This window comes from Limulus polyphemus, unplaced genomic scaffold (genome assembly GCF_000517525.1).
Source record: "Limulus polyphemus unplaced genomic scaffold, Limulus_polyphemus-2.1.2 Scaffold554, whole genome shotgun sequence".
NCBI classification, from domain to species: Eukaryota; Metazoa; Arthropoda; class Merostomata; order Xiphosura; family Limulidae; genus Limulus; species Limulus polyphemus.
Window position 1 is genome coordinate 378,141 of NW_013666164.1, and position 17,132 is coordinate 395,272.

General features: G+C 29.4%; 1 protein-coding gene across 1 annotated transcript in view; it reads right to left on the reverse strand.

The window, feature by feature from the left end:
* Positions 1–958: 958 nt before the first annotated feature.
* Positions 959–17,132, reverse strand: part of LOC106459074 (exportin-1-like) — a 76,947-nt gene continuing 60,773 nt past the window's right edge. The window contains exons 23-29 of the mRNA XM_013918651.2: positions 11,903–11,974; positions 11,430–11,505; positions 8,022–8,114; positions 6,967–7,101; positions 4,165–4,333; positions 2,909–3,005; positions 959–2,588 (exon numbers count right to left, since the gene is read on the reverse strand). Of these exons, the coding sequence (XP_013774105.1) occupies positions 2,442–2,588; positions 2,909–3,005; positions 4,165–4,333; positions 6,967–7,101; positions 8,022–8,114; positions 11,430–11,505; positions 11,903–11,974 (789 nt within the window). The 3' untranslated portion in view covers positions 959–2,441. The remainder of the gene's footprint in view (positions 2,589–2,908; positions 3,006–4,164; positions 4,334–6,966; positions 7,102–8,021; positions 8,115–11,429; positions 11,506–11,902; positions 11,975–17,132) is intronic.

A 17,132-nucleotide genomic window follows, 5' to 3' on the forward strand; every position in this document is an offset into this window, starting at 1 on the left:
GTGAAATCCATCAAAATCTCACTCAATTCGGTTTCGTAGTAAAATTTACATTTTAGAATCAATTTACACTTGTGGTACAGCAACCTGAAAACTAGTTGAATAAGTTAGCACAGTATCAAGATGATATCATGAGTTCTGTCAACCTAAATTAAATGCAGATCATTAAACTGTCATTAGTTTTATATCCTTAATTGTAGAAGGTGTTTTAGAAAAAGTATAAACAGGACACACAAGGAAAACAAAATTAACTACTTAACAGCAATAATGTTTGGAAATTATATTTATATGTATAAAAAGACAAACTTTCCAACAAAAAACCATATAGTAATACTACAAAATAAAAGTAAAACCACAGATTTATAGTAGCAGAAAGGTCACATAAACACCTAAAACTAGCATTTAATTTTCTCTATGTTCCAATTGGTTGAGTATTTATTTTCACTGCATGTAAAAAAAGAAAAAAGTAAAATAATATGGCTAACGCACAACACTTTCTTAGTTCTTCCACCTATTGTATCAATCATTACCTAATGAAAGAACTAGAGATTAAAATAGGTTTTACTTTCATCACATCTAAAAGGAAGCTTGTAGCTAATTCTGTGTTTAACTCTCAACATGAATATCAGTTTAAAATGCATCGTCTAACTTCAGCTGATTTGTAACTGGAGGTTACTTTTAGATTTTACTACAGTGTCCTATTTCATTAAATTTTCCTCCTCTTCGCTGCTGTTGGTAAATGAAATAATACACAAGCCCTTTCGGACTATAATAATCTCGGGAAAAGCTGTTTGTTGCCATAATTTAAATAAGGTAGCAGAAATGTTCACTTCAATACCTATGTGCTAACTGATATTTTCTCGGTGCTTTTAAATTTCTTTTCACTTAAATAATTTTAAACTTTTAAGTGAAAAACAAGACTAGAGAAAACACTACTTACATAAAATAGTAAACGTATGGATAAACTCATGAACTTTCTTTATTTCGAAAATGACTAATTTACAAACACAAGTCACCTTGTTCCTATTAAACATCCTTAACAACTGATAGCTAATTGACAGAAGAAAAAAAAACATTCTAACTACAGATACACTATGTTAAACAGTCATACATATATGTTTCATTTTCAGTCAGGTAATTCAAAATTAAATCAATTACACAGCACATTTAAAAGAGTCCATAATGATGGATATCAAAGTGGAGCTTCCAAGTGAAGCAGCATTAAATTTTTAAACTGAATATCCCTCCTCCCATAAAAATAAAGTTATAAGGTTAAAGTTGGTTAATTCATAATTGATATATTTTGTCCTTTTATACACTCTTGAAAAAAAAAAAAAATCAAACAGAAATGACAGTGACTCAGTTTTTTTATACACACAAAGTGGTCCTGATTCAAAAACTAAAGCATAATAATGTGAAGTAAACAGTGTTAAAATCCTGGTTTCCACACTGATGAAGCTGGATTACAACCTTATTATTTCTATATAAACATCCTTCTAGTCCTCCCCCCTCCAAGGCAACTTAAGACAGTTGTCCAATATTTCTTTCTCAATACATATTTATTTTTTAATTTTGTGTACCTAAAAATCACATACACTAAACTGTCACTACACTCACTTTTGTTTTTCAAATTACAACTTACAACTTCTAAAGACGAACCATTTTTTTTATGTTATTACATTCTAATTCTTTCAATTTTACTGTGATTTCACTCATTTTCTATAACATCCACGCCTCAGTAACTGCAAGTTTAGAAACTGACACAAAAAACCTTTTCTAAAAAAAATAAGCAAAACAACAAACGTAAATTTCAAGAAGATTGTTTATTTATACTTGAGTGGAGGATTCAAACACTTCAATACCATACACAAATTTTCATACATTATTAACAGACATACCAGACCAAAACATGTTGTTACTAATGGTCTTTTATTTCAGAAACTATCTTAAAGATGCCATCATTTCTGCTCCAACATGACACACTCTGCACAAAGAGAAACAATCACCAAACACACTACACACATCTCTTGGAAGTGATGATGCGAATTTGACTTGGAACTAGGACTGAAGCCCTTTAAAAAAAAAGGGGACAAGTTATATGTTTCCCATGAAAGACAATGCCACAAATTAATGAGGTTTATGTACAAAAAGAAAAGGGTGTTAATACACATTCAAATGTAACAACTTCCACACTGAACTTTTATAACCTCAGATTGAAGCACCCCAAGATTTGTTTTTGTTGCATCAACTAAAGTGAAAACACTAAATTCATGTTCAAAAATAGTCATTCACTCAAAATAAGGTTCCACTTAGGACAAAGGCCAATATAAAACTTGCAGACATAACTTAGGGGGAATCTTCCATACAATTATCAATGAAATGATGAAAAAATGCCATTACACAGAGTGTGTGTGTGTGTGTGTAATTGGTGCAGTTTCTTAATTTCAATCCTGCATCTCCTCAGGAATCTCATGGGGATTAAGGATTCCTGGTACTGATAACTGGATTTTTCTCTTCTCTTCCTCAGCTTGTCGAAGAGCTGCTTCTCTTTCTTCTAAAAACAGATCACTGTCGTCTTCTCCCGCAAACTCCTGGAATTTTTAAACCAATTCCTTTTAAGTTTCACTAATAAAGCTCAAATAAATCTTATAACAATTAACACAATCACCACAAACATTTTTTTTTTGTTTACTATTAGCATTTGTTTTTTAAAAAGATATGCCCATAACATTATACTTGCCTATAACAAATAAAAAAAGTGAGCTAGAAAAATATAATTAATGAATTACTAAACAGTTTTATTGAGCAAAAATCACACCAACATTCTGTTAGTAAAATACTTGAACTGTTAATAGCAGAGGATAAAAACCATTTTATTATTACCCTATATACAGTTTATCATCATACTTACCCTAATCTGAACCAAGAAGTCTCTTAAGTGTTCTTTGAATGCAGGAATGTCCTGGTCGAGGTTCAAGAAACCCTGAACAGTTATTTTTATCTGGTTTCTATAATCAGAAGAATTACTTTGAGAAACAAAAATCCTTTTATAGCTACTGCAAAGAACTGTGATAAAAAAAAGACATTTTTACACCAGTAATTTAAGAATTACTATCAGAACAGATTCAGACTGATCAATTTTGATGATTAAAATAGGAAGAAGGGCTAAATGAATCACATAAATATTAACTCAAAAATTCTAAATTTAAAATGCTAATCAGAGGGAATAGGGATGAATGATGTAGTTTTTGCTAATAAATAAAGAGCCGTGTTTATACGCAAAAAATAAATGAAAACTACAATTTTTACTATCAGTACTACAATAACGGTTTTTGACTGTTTTTAATCTTAGTTTAATAAAATATAAACAACCCTTTCATCTGGTGAAGTACATACATATTTCTTGCAGTTCCTCTGCAACACGTTTGTTACTTGTACAACCATTAATGCATAAATCTCTAATACAACTGGAATGATGCCACAGGCAGTTGGTGTAATATAGTATGATGTAGGTGCGGAAAACAAAATAACTTTCTGTTCGTCGTTGAAGTAAGAAGATAAAAATTATTATGAGTGTTGCCATTGGCAGGTTGTAATAACTAATGATTTAGAATAAATTTTCAAAAAAAAACTTGCAAAATAATCAACGAAAACAGTATTAAAATGCTGTTAAAACTTTCTCCTTGGCTATAAATGACCAATACATAATTTTAATCACAGAATGATTAAGAAATATAAATACTGATGTACTTACGACTCAGAAGGCAATATTTTACATCACAATGATACGAGAAAAACTTTCTGTTTACGTTACAGGTGGAATTTAATCAAAACCCATTAAAGGTAGAAAAATTAAACTAATTTTGTAAAACTCTGATCAAGCCAATGTTTTTGGTACACTTTCTGAAGAACAATTAACTCATGGGTTCATACCATGCATATAAAACAAGTATTCAAAAATTATTTAATCAATCAAAAACATAATTCTTACTAAGCCTATGAAGGAGAAGCTAACTAATGAGTTAAGAATGATAAAAATAAAATTAAAAGAAAAAAAAACTGACAATTTGGTAAACTTTGAGACACTAAACTTTTAAGTCACAGTACAGAAATCCAAACAACAGTGTTATAAGTTCATCATAATAACCTTTTGATGTTTCTACTTACTGTGAAAGATGAGGGAAGGCCATCTTAAGTAAATTGGCTACAAACTCTTGTACATAGGTGATATTACTTTGACCATTAGTCTGTGCAGTGGGATTCAGTGGCACGGAAACTTTTCCAACTTCAACTAATGTGAACATGTAGGCCAGAATAGTTGCTTGCATAGTCAAACCTAACAAAAATTAAACATTCCATGTTCACTAGACAACATAAAAATTAGCCAAGCAATTCGTATGTATAACATGCATCACTGAGACACCTTGAAATTATTCTCCTGGATCAGAAATCAAGAAACAGTTCTGGAAACAACTTAATTTTATATATTTACATGATATTCTAATTCTCTGTTGCTGTTTTTTTAACAGCGTTTGAGACCACTGTCACACACTGAATAATCTTGTAACCACTGGTGGTGGTGGTGATTATCACTTCACTGTTGAAATTATACTATATAATTAAATACTATATATAGTATTGGTATACTATATATCATAAATTGTCACCCTAATAATAACCTTACAGAAGCTTTCTTCTTATGTATGAGTGTGTTTACTTGCCAATATATTTTAGAAACTATTGAAAACTTGCCCTACATCCAATATAAATAAAAATTATCATCTAAATTTTGGCAGTAACAAGTTTTTACCTGCAGTTTGAATACAACTAGTTTTGATTTAACTGTCAACCCAACAACATTCATTATTAGAAAATCAAACTAAACCCACTGTAAATCGTTTAAACACGGAAAGATTTAAAACTATATCAGTGACAACTGATCTCACCTTCCAAAATAGCATCACTGTTACCTTTATCAGGTATCATAGAATAATATTTTGACAACAATACTCTTTGTTGAGATCAACTTATAGCCAATACTTATAATTTGCTTTCTATAAGTAAGAAATTATTGTCTTTGTGTACATATTACTTGAATACAATAAACTTCACATTGTATTCAAGCCTACCCTACCGTACTTGCTAATATCTGTCATTGATAATGTCTCATTAGAAATGAATACTCCTGTTGCTTTCCTGTAAATATTGTATCACACAAAAACAACACCAGAAAGTATAAAGACAAAAATCTTGCTTCCAAATGTTAAGGAAAATTTAAAACTGTGTCTTCAAGTTGCTTTATTATTGTTGATTACAACTCATCATAACTAACTTTTTTCAAAAGCTTGATTAATTTTCACACAACACTATAGTCTTCTCAACTAAAGAACATTAAAGGTCAAAATCTCTTTCTGATCAAACAGAAGGCTTATAAACATAAAATAAACATCAAGCTAACAGAAAATGCTGAAATTTGACTTGGAGAAATAAATATAAACTTAGAAAAAAAACCCTAAAGTACAAAATTTACAGTTCATGCACCAAGATATACAAGAGAAATGTAAGTTTGAACATTTGTTAAATATTTTATTCTTGAAATAAACATTACATGTTAAAATATTAAATTTCTGAAAAGTCTGATTAAAGAAATTTTTGCACGAGAGTTAAAATTATATTTTCATGTTGAGTTACAAGCAACTCTTAAGTGACACTTCAGACTGGAAGGTAAAATCATGGGATTAACAGAAAGAGACATATTTTGTGCATGCATTATTGCAAGTAATATAAGAGCAACAACTTAGTATAATAGATAACAAGAACCAAATGCAGTTCAACAATCCATTTTTCACATATAATCATGATTGTTTTATTTTCTGTATTTGGTCATAATACACAATGTTTATATTTTGAACTAATCTTTAAAAAGGTTTAATTTTTGTACATTTATGGCACAAAAACATATTCATATTTCTATGTTCTGATCCTAATTTGTACATATTTTATGTACAAATATAAGTGAATGAGCACATTTTGGATGTGAAAGTCTTCACTAGTTTGTATTTCAACTTTTAAGTTTTATACTACTGTTTTTTCAGAAAAACTGGTTAAAATATTGGCTCATTGGGAATTTAAATTGTCAATGTTAAGTATGAATATTTTCATAAAGATATAGAAAATATTAAGAAACTTTTACCAAACTATATCATTCCAATAGGCATTACATATCAGGTTATTCAAGACTATTTAAACAATAAGTCTTTCTACAAAACCTAATGGGAATGTTGCTAAATAGAAAGTTCTGTTAGTCCTGCCATATACAGGTAAACAGGCTACTGTCATTTAATAGTTATGTCTTCGTACATACCCCAAAACTGAATTGATGCATTTTCAAGCCTGTATGCTAATTATAGTATTCAAGTATAAAAACTTCTAATCTGGTATATTGAATATAAATATTTTTTAGGTTATCACTTGCTTGTTAACAGTTCACATGCATAGTTTAAGATCCACATTATTTTCAAGCATACATGTAATGAACCAAAAACTCGAGGACAATTAAACATCTCCACAAAGTTAAACAGGGAACAGGAAATGCATATAAATGAAAGTATATTGATCAATAGACTTAAAGCAGAATTGAATGAGCAAAACAACGCAGTTCGTTTATTATTATATCTGTAAGTGTTAGTGAGAACTGTTAATTAGAAATTAATTTGCTATCCAAAACAGCTTTGAGTTTTGTTATGATATAAAAAAATTTGGGTTTAATAATCAATTATTTTGCACGATACTAAATGATACTTACAGATAATTAATATTATTTCCAAACTCTTTATGTAACTAATGTAAACTTTACAAGCTTCAACTATTGGAAACTTGCAAGTTAAGGAGATGCAAGACAAACTTTGAATGAATTCATATTCTAACAATGTAAAAAAATAATGGGAGAGAAAGATAACTAGAACAAACCTGCAGTATGCGAAGTGTCCGTTACAACACTGAACAAATGTTGTAACACATCGGTATAATATGTCTGATAAAAACTCTGAGCTGCTGCTTCTTCCTGACTGACATTCTGTAATAGCTGATATAAGATGTGGAGACCTGAAAGATAACCCTACAATATTAATACAAATCACCATATTTGAACACATTTTTAACACAACTAATATATAGCTATTATATTAAATAACATAGTTTCGAAAATATTTGCTCCTACTCAGGTTCTAAGCTTCTAGAATAATAAGCACAAAACGTAAAACAAGCAATCATACACATATTACACATGCAAAAAATTTTTAATTATTGTATTCCCTCATCACTTGTAGGTACAAGATCCCCCACCCACAACATAAAGGGAAAACAATCTTCTAATTCACAATTATTACAAATGTTGTTTCTATTTTGCCTTAACAAGTTCCTTTCAGTTGTGAAACAGCATATTCAATAAAATAAAACAAACTCCTAAGATCAAAAGAGACAATAATTAGTGAAGGATCAGTGACCCAAGGTTTCATTTTATATTTCAGAACCACTGCATTACTCTTAACATCCAATGTTTATATAAAATGCACTGGAAAAAGTGAACCTAAAAGCTAAGGTGTAAATGTACGCCAACTAACTTAACCCTCCCACCCAACTCTCCTGTCATATACATTTTTTTTTCTTCACATTTTTAACAAACATTTTTTTAGTTTTTCTGAAAAATTTAAACTGGTAGGAAGTGAAACTCATTTCTTGTCCATCTACATATCTCATTACACAAATACTAAAGCAATGTAAAATAAATACCACTCATCCACTAAAGGCAGCCTTCTTATTTGTTCAGCATTTAAAATTGGAACAAGTTTTTTACACTGGAATATTTAGAAAAGCGAAGAAACTTAAATACGCTTCTCATATTACGAGTATATTTAGAAACTGTATATTTATCATGGTGATATGTAATACAATTACTCTTTTCAGAATGCTATAAAACATGAAAAAAAACCCACTAGATTATTAACAAGATTTTCACAACTTACCTGTGTCAGCCACATTTCTCATGGTATGTTTAAATGCCCAGATAACTGAATCTAGAACCAACTTGAACTGTGCAGGGGGGATGGTCAATAGAGCTGGAGCAAAAAAAACAGTTTAATATCATTTTTGCGAATTAAATATTACTTATGAAATCTTAAAATGTATTATCTATGATGATTGATGGCCTCTCCAAACTGCAACTTTTCCACAGAATACATGAAAAACTAATACCCATAGAATTTGATTAATTCCTTGAAAACTTGAAACAGAGATGACTTGATTCTATTAAATAAACAGTTTAAGAAAAGCAGAATTTATCTACACTATAAAAACAACATATATGCAAAACCAAAGATGTCATTAAAGATAAAATCTATATCTATAGATACTATATACATTCCACAAGCAGATGAACAATTTTCAACAAAACAATTCTTTTGACCAAAATGTTTCACAGTTTGTGTTTTTAAAGATGCTCCTTCAGCTAATCTAACAAAGTTATGGTTTTGAAATATCTGCATGCTATTTGGTAATCAGTTTTACTGATTCTCTAGCTTGTTTATAATTATTACTTTGGCAAATTCTATAATAGTCACAGATACTGCTACCCATAGTTTGAAAGTAATAACATTTGATGGTGGACTACAACCAGCATAAGCTTAGAGAGTGTCATGGATATTTATTAAAGAACTGTATTCAACTTACATAAGAATTACAGAAGTAACTTGTATCAATAAGCTAGTAAATTAAGTGTTTTATGTTTATACTAGTTTCAAAATACAGACATTTTGTTGCTAAATATCTCTATCAACAAAGGAGGTTAACACATAATGCTCTTTCATATGCCTGTAACTGTATTTTGATAAGCATGTCAAGGGATTCAAACTTGTTGTATAATAGTATGGTACTCAGTTATATCACTTAATGGTTTTGGTTTCATTATAAATTATAAAATTTCAACTAAAATCTCAAAACATCTTGTTATCATACTTCATGTTTCAGACAGCCATATTTCATCATAAATGATCAAGCAGAAGTAACCAAAATCATGCCACCATAGTTTAAATAATATTTTAAAGCCAAGCAAACAAACATTTATAGCCATCGAGTTATGCTACGTGCGAGCTACTCGTGAAAAATAATTATATTATTATTATTATTTATTTCACCTAATTTAACCTTAACTAACATTAAAGTTTCCTATTTTTACATTTTAGTTACTTCTATAATAAGCAAAGAATACATAAAAAAACAAGAAATAGAGTACTTACCTAGGTCTTTTTTGTTATCGACTGTAGATGACATTTAACATTACTTTTTTTTTATACAAATAAATAATAAATTAAATAATTATTTATTTAATTAAATAATCCACCAAAGTACACAGAATAATAACACGTAAAAAGCAGACAATGTCCCATATCTATCACAATTTTTCTTGCTTTCTAACTATGCAACAAGAGCCGTTAAAAATTATTCTAAGCTCGTCAATCTGTTTCTCGTGTGAATAAAGTTTAAACTGGAAGCAAAATAAAGAATTCTCTGTAGAGAAAACAGTGTGATATAATACTTCATTTGATAGGTTAAAACCTTGGCTTTCTATTGATTATAAATAACATAGTATTTAACATCAAAATGAATTATTGGCAATTTCTGAAAGAGAGGATGTGACAGGTGGGCGTGGCAAGAGGGGTCTGATTGTCTATTTCATGGCTCTGTAACTAAAGAAGATTGAAGACTATAGAAATTATGATTTGCCTGAGTGATGATAACATTATAGAGTAATCTACATTAAATTTTGTACTTCTTGAAGGGGTGGTAAATAAATTAGAGAAGAAGGGATGCCTGGAGAGAAAATGTCACCATTTACTTACTAAGGGAAATTCAAGATTTTTTAATACTGCCTTATAAAAGTAAGAACTTAAAACTTATATCTATTAGAATATGGATTATTAGCTCATTTTTTTTCTATATTTATTGGTACCACGAAAAGAAAGTAGTTTAATTAAATTTTGAATGTAACTCATCAATACCTCATGACATGGGGTCAGTAAATTACACCAACCTTGTAACCACCAAAAAATCATGACAGCATCCATAAATTTGAATATACGGTATGTGTACCTTCATAAAATTTTTGCAAGCTTTCAGTGTTTTCTGGATACAAAATATCAGAATTTTAAATTAAGTATTTATATATAAGATTTTTCTGTAAATATCTGGAATCAGAGAGTGGACTGCTCTGAGTTCAAAGAGATTTCTATGTTAAGATTTATTTGCATAGCCTTTAAACCTACTAAATCTTTATCAAACGTTTTTTTCATTAAAATTCATATTTTATCTGTTATTTTATCTACCCTAACTCTACATGGACTTGGTCGATTTTATCACCTAACCACAATAAAAATTATGAAATAAATCTAAATTACCCTTTCTAGAATGACTGCAGATTGTAATAGAAAAATACAAATCTTTATTTAAAAATACCTTAAGGACTCATAATAACAGTATACATCTGTTTATACTTACTTTTATTGCCCTTTGAACCATGCCTAACTAATAATCCCACCATACAAGTGTAAATCACTCAATGAATGTGTAGCTCACGTTACCGTGGTGAATGACATAAAAAAATGGGGGTTGAGGGGTTTTGGGGCTCTCAGGTTTGATTGATCTGAGTTACTTTTAACATGTAACAACCATTCCAAACTATAATCTTTCTCAAGACTTACACATGAATTTAAATGAAAACTGGCATGGACAAATAAGGGATCATTTAAAATAAATTTTCACTTTTATGTTTTAATTTTTTTTATATTAGGCCACTATATGGGGGACCAAGGGATTTCCCAGGATTCACAGGATTTACTTAAAAACTGAGAAGATCATGTATACTGTAATTCAAAATATGTTATGTAAAAAAGTTTTCTGTAGTTGGTTTTCCCATGAATTTTCTAAGTTAATTTAGTATTCTCTATGAATAAAATATTAACTTTAAAATTCCTATGTTGTTTTCATGCATCAATGTTGATGACAAAAAATGTAAGTCTCATGCTGAATTTAAATAAGTAATAAGTTCTACTGCTTTTGCAGTAATCTTACAGAAAGTTACAAACCTGGAAATATTGTCAGTATAATCTGAAATAAACAAAAAAATCTACAGAACTAAATATGTCAAAATCTCTCTCCCAAACATATTTTTTGTAATCCACATTGTTTGTTTCAATACCCCCCCCCCCAAAAAAAAACAACCAACTCTCCTGAACCTATTTCTAAATTTAAAGAACTTCAGTTCATACCAGAGTTGTTGTTTTCCTCTTCAAGAATAAAAATAAAAATATCACAAATATTCAAGTTGTAATATACTGCCTAAAACCTGTTCTTCAAAGATTTGGAAACAAATTAATTACCTGGGAAACAATGAGAAACAACAGCCTGAAGAAGTAGGAAAAAGTTGGTTCTATGTTCTGGAAATTCTTCAAAGTCCTAGACAAAAAGAACCCATTTATATTAACTGTAAATATCACAAAACCTCATCAATTAGCAAATCAAACTTTTAAGTATTAATGGTATTTACTACTAAATAAACTTGACCCATAGCAGTTACTTGGAAAAATGCTAATGTATCAAAGGGTATCATGTATCACGAAAATAATGTATTAATATTAAATACTACTGATAAACATACTAAAATTAATTTGTGGTAAAAGTAATATAATTTCAATACTTAATGATACCAAAAGGAGAATATATTTGCTTGTAATCTGAAATTATATTGCACTATTTTATAAGAACTAAGGACCCATTTAATAAACTGGAACATAAATTTCAGACAAATCCAGTTAGCTGGTAATCGTATAGTAATTATAACTCCAATACTTACTTTATTGATCATTTCCAAAGTACATTCAAACACAGCATCAAATATCTTTGGGATTTCAGATGTGATATTTCCCTGTGAAAGAATACAGAATTCACTTAAAGGCTAACAGAATATACATGCAAATGTAAATTGTGTGTAAGCTCATACATACTAAATGACAAATTGACAGCAACATTTAATTCTCACCAGCTCAACTAAACTGATTATACAGAATGTCAAAAGTTTTTATATTTCAGGTGAGATAAGACATTTGGAGTATTTCTAATACAAACCCATAATTAGTTTTCTTCTGTGCCCTGAAAGTGTAAAACAAAATATACCTGTTGTGCTTTGGAGAACCTAATTTGTGATATATTTTCAAGATCTAAACTTATGTTAAGATCAAATCTTGAAATCTGTGAATACCAAAAAAGAAAATATGAAGTTTATTCTAGAAATGCATGTTTAAGCAATTTTTTAAAATTATTATCTAGAAAGAAAATAAATTTTTTTCTAGATTTAGATGGATGTTTTCTCTGAAAGATAACAATATGAAGGTAATTTTATGGTTTCAGTTTGGACGTTAATCTGGATTAAAAAAAAAAAAAGGAAACATCATGTAATTATGTCAAATCCTTCTTATGTATCACATTGTTTGTTTGTTTGAAGTTAAGCACAAAGCTACAAAATGGGCTATCTGTGCTCTGCCCACCACAGGTATCGAAACCCGGTTTCTAGTGTTGCAAGTCCAAAGACATACCACTGTGCCACTGGGGGGCATGTGTCACATTAATTACATGTAGATAATGCACCAAACTTTTCCAAGGAATACCACAGATACATAAAATGACTTACGTTTAAACACTTATGCACAAACTAAATTCGCACTGATGTTTTGATACATGACTAGTAAATGTAATGATCAACAATCAGTTAAGAATAAAACCTGAACAGGAAAAAACATTCTATAATAACCCAAATAATGCCAACTTCTTCATACCTATGCCATAATAACCATGTACTATAGCTAGTAGCTAAAATTACACAATTTCACAAGCTCTACCCATCTGCTCTCCTAGGCTTTTATCTGTACAAAATGAAATATAATAATCAATTTAATAATCATGTATCGACAATTAGGCCTAATAGTATGGTATAATCTCCCAGACCAGTGAAAGCAATAAATTACATTTCCAGCAAATCAGAATCATACGCTTTTCATTTCTCTCCCAGATACACACACACAAAGTAACAAAGAGTCTACTGATGAATAAAAAACAACTTAGTTAGAAACTTTCTAATCCTTTTATTAACCCTTTCTGTACTGATAAGCACCTTGTTTGTTGAATGCACATCTGCACATCAAATTTCAAAATTTTAATAAAAAATAACAAAAACGTCTTTATTAAAAATATTTTTAAATTGATATTTTGACATTTTGTAACACTTATTTCATAGTGTTATTCCCAAAGAAAAATTAAATGTTCAAACTTACATTTATTCACAGCTCCAAAGAGCCTTGCCTGTAAACAACATACTTATCAATTTTTTGAGCGTTGATTACATCAATTAGTGTCATGAAAACAATCAATTAATATTTCCAATTATTATTGTTTTTGATCATACCAGCATACTAGTAATCGAAATTACAATGAAATCAGTCAGTATCATGATAATAATTAACTAGTGTTATTCCTACTATCCAGTAATCAAAATTCAATCTATTAATTTAGTGAAAATAATCAACTAATAAAAATTTGAGTTTCCAATTTTTACTATTTCTGATTATTTCAGTAATCCAAGTAATCAAGATACTGCCATTACTTTGTTCGTTGTTAAACCCAAAGCTACACAGTGAGCTTTACTCTGCCCACTACAGGTATCAAAACTTAATTTTTAGACTTATTATTCTGCTCATTCTTTTAATTGATTAGTTGAATGTAATCAACTAATAAGCCTGATAATTAATTAATTAGCAAATTCCACTAATTGCCCAGCTCCAATCAGAATAATTATTAAATGTAGCTCAGCTATGAAAATAGCTAAACATAAGGTTTGAGTATCATTGGACAGAGTAGGTTATAAACTATTTAGCTTAACATAGAATGAATAGTGTTGTGATAAGTAATTCATGGTCTTGTGGGAAAACAAACCAGATCCTGATCCTGCAAAGGAATGTAGTGGGAAGTTTAGAAGACTTAAGAAACAAACCACAGATCTGGGAATTTTTATCATTTCTTTAGATGTTCTTTTCATCCCCAAAAATGTTTTCATGTTATATTATATTTGTTTAACTCTTTCAGCACTGGCTAGGCACCTGGGACTGACCTCATAACCACTTTGTGCTTGTTATAGTTTTCATGCTATAACTTTTAAATTAGTAAGTGTATGTTAACATTTGCCAGATTTTTTTATTAAGTCTTAAGGTTTGTAAAGCAATGTTTTTCTTGTACCATTTTATTCTTTTTGCATGTTGTCTATTCAACATGCAAAGTAATTTTTATTTAAAGATTAAAAATACTTTTGTGCATCAAAAAATTTTCAAGTTTCTCATGCAAAATCTTTATAACGTCCAGATAGTTATCAAGCATTTCTTAAGGAAAAAACTTTATATTTTATCTGACATTTTCAGTAACAAATCTCTGTACGGGTTTGGTTGACTTGACCAATCTCGTAACCACATTAAAAGATTAGGAAATAAATATAAATTATGCCTTTTTTGTTCTAGAATGATTACAAATTATAACACGAAAACATAAATGTTTAGACTAAATAGTTTAAATCTCCTAACATTATACATTTATCATTTTTATTATACTGACTTTTCAGCCATATCAGACAAACAATACAGAAGTTACAATCACGCAGTGCACGTGCACTCTTGTTACCGTATCCAATAATATAAAACTGATTTTTAGTCTTTACAAAGTGACCTGTCTTGACTGTGTTTTAGTAACTACTATTTTGTACCACACAGTCACATTTCAATTATGAAACATAATATTATGTGTATGGATTATTGCTATTTAGAAATAAGTTCTTAAACATATCTTTTTTAAAACATAGAACAGTAAATAAAGAAGTATAACAAATAATTATCTGTTCTAGTTATGACCTTTGTACTCAGTTGCTGCTTGACGTAGGTTGCTAAGCCTTTTAAAATTTTGCACTTTGAGGATATGAAACGAAATAATTTTTTTTTAGGTTTTATATATACAGTTGAATAACCAAAAAATATAAATTACTACATCAATACCATAGAATTCCATTATAATTTATCAAGCTTAGTAACTAAGCTGTATTTCAGTTAAAAAAAAATGAAATATTGAGCAGACTAAAGACGCAACCTACCTACTTAAAATCTTGGTTTGAAAGAAAGAGTTGGAGTCCAAACATGTTAAAATAGCTGAGAAAGCCACTAGATGGACACTCTGCACTTCTAATTGGTTATTCATGTCATATATAGTAGTGTACATAAGGGAGCGTTTCCAAAATTGAAAACAGGTGGGCGAGGTGCCACTGTGTTTGATTTATTACATGAGCAATATCTTAACAAATTTAAAAGATAAGAGACTATTATTTTATATTCTAGTTTGTCAATATCTGTAATTTGAGTTACTAATTCATACAAAACTACAGACTTTGTATTTTGACATCACAAACATCTAATCTGAACCAGAGCTGCATTCAACACACCCATGTGACACACCATTTTTTTTAAATATTTACTGTTAAATTAAGAAATTAACTAATCTATAATACTAAAATTTGATTTATAATCTACAATTTGATACCAAACTTATTGACACACATCCATAAAGTAGTAATTCAATAAAATTTTGAATGCAAGTCTACAAATGCGATGACATGGCCTTTGACTCGCTACCATAGTTTAATCAATGACGTTTTTTGTATTTTCAGCTCTGACAATGAAAAAAAAAACTTCTTAAACCACACTATTAAAATTCATACTACTTATTCACTGATATCACCAGAAAACCAACAGAATTTGTGACAAAGGTTCACAGGAAAGCAACACATTCTAAACAATACATCAAATGGAACTCTGCACATCTTCAACATAAACTAGGAGTTTTAAATATATTATCCAAATAGCAATTAACATTTTTGCTACAGGCATCTTTTTCTATGCATATCATGAGGTTTTAGCAAGTTACATTCAAATTTAATTAAACTACTTTCTTATCATGGTATATGAATAAATTTGGCATAAAAATGTAGCTAATTATCCAAATTTTAATATTATATAAGTTTTGAGTTCTTAATTTTATAAGGCAAAATTTTTTAAAAATCCCAAATTTCCTCTAATATGAGAGTTGTGACATTTGCTCTCTAGGATCCCTTCTTTTCTAATTTATTTACTACCTCTCTGAGAAGTATGAAATTTAATGTAAAATACTCACTATAATGTTGTCATCAATCAGGCTAAGCACAACTTTTATTGTTTTCAATCTTATTTGGTTACAGAGCCATAAAATAGAAAATCAGACTCCTCTTGCCACACCCACCTGTCACATCCTCTCTTTCCAAAATTGACAATAGTTCTCTCTGATGTTTAATACTATGTTATTTATAACCAACAGAAAGCCAAGGTTTTAATATTTCCAATGATGAGCTTAGCTGAATTTTTATTGGCTCTTTTTGAATAGTTAGAATTCCAGAAAATTGTGATAGTTATGGTACATTGACTACTTTTTGCATTTTATTATTGTTTTCTTTGGCACGTTATTTAATTAAATAAAAAATTATTTATTGCAGTAGTACCATTAGTATAAAAAAGAAGGCCCAGGTACATACTTTATTTCTTGTTTTTCATGTGTATTCTTTATTTATTATTATAAAAGTAATGAAACAGAAAAAAATTAGAAACTTATTAGGTTAAACAAGGTGAAATAAATAACAACAGTAACCTTTCACGAAGTATGCTTGCGAACAACTCGCAAGTAGCCTGCATTTTATAATTCGACAGGGTAATGTGATCTGCATGTTCATCAAGTGATTTACAGTTTATATGGTGCAAATATTTAGTGAAACATGGTTCAAAGGGTACTAAAACAATAAAATCTAAGTAGAAATAGATGTATACTGTTACAAGTTTAAAGCTATTAAAGATAAACAAATGTAGTTTCATGTTACAATTTGAAGTCTTTCCAGAAAGAAAACAAGGTAATTTACTTCTTTTTTTTTTGTGGTGGTTACAAGGTCGATCAAACTTTATAGAGGTAGGGTA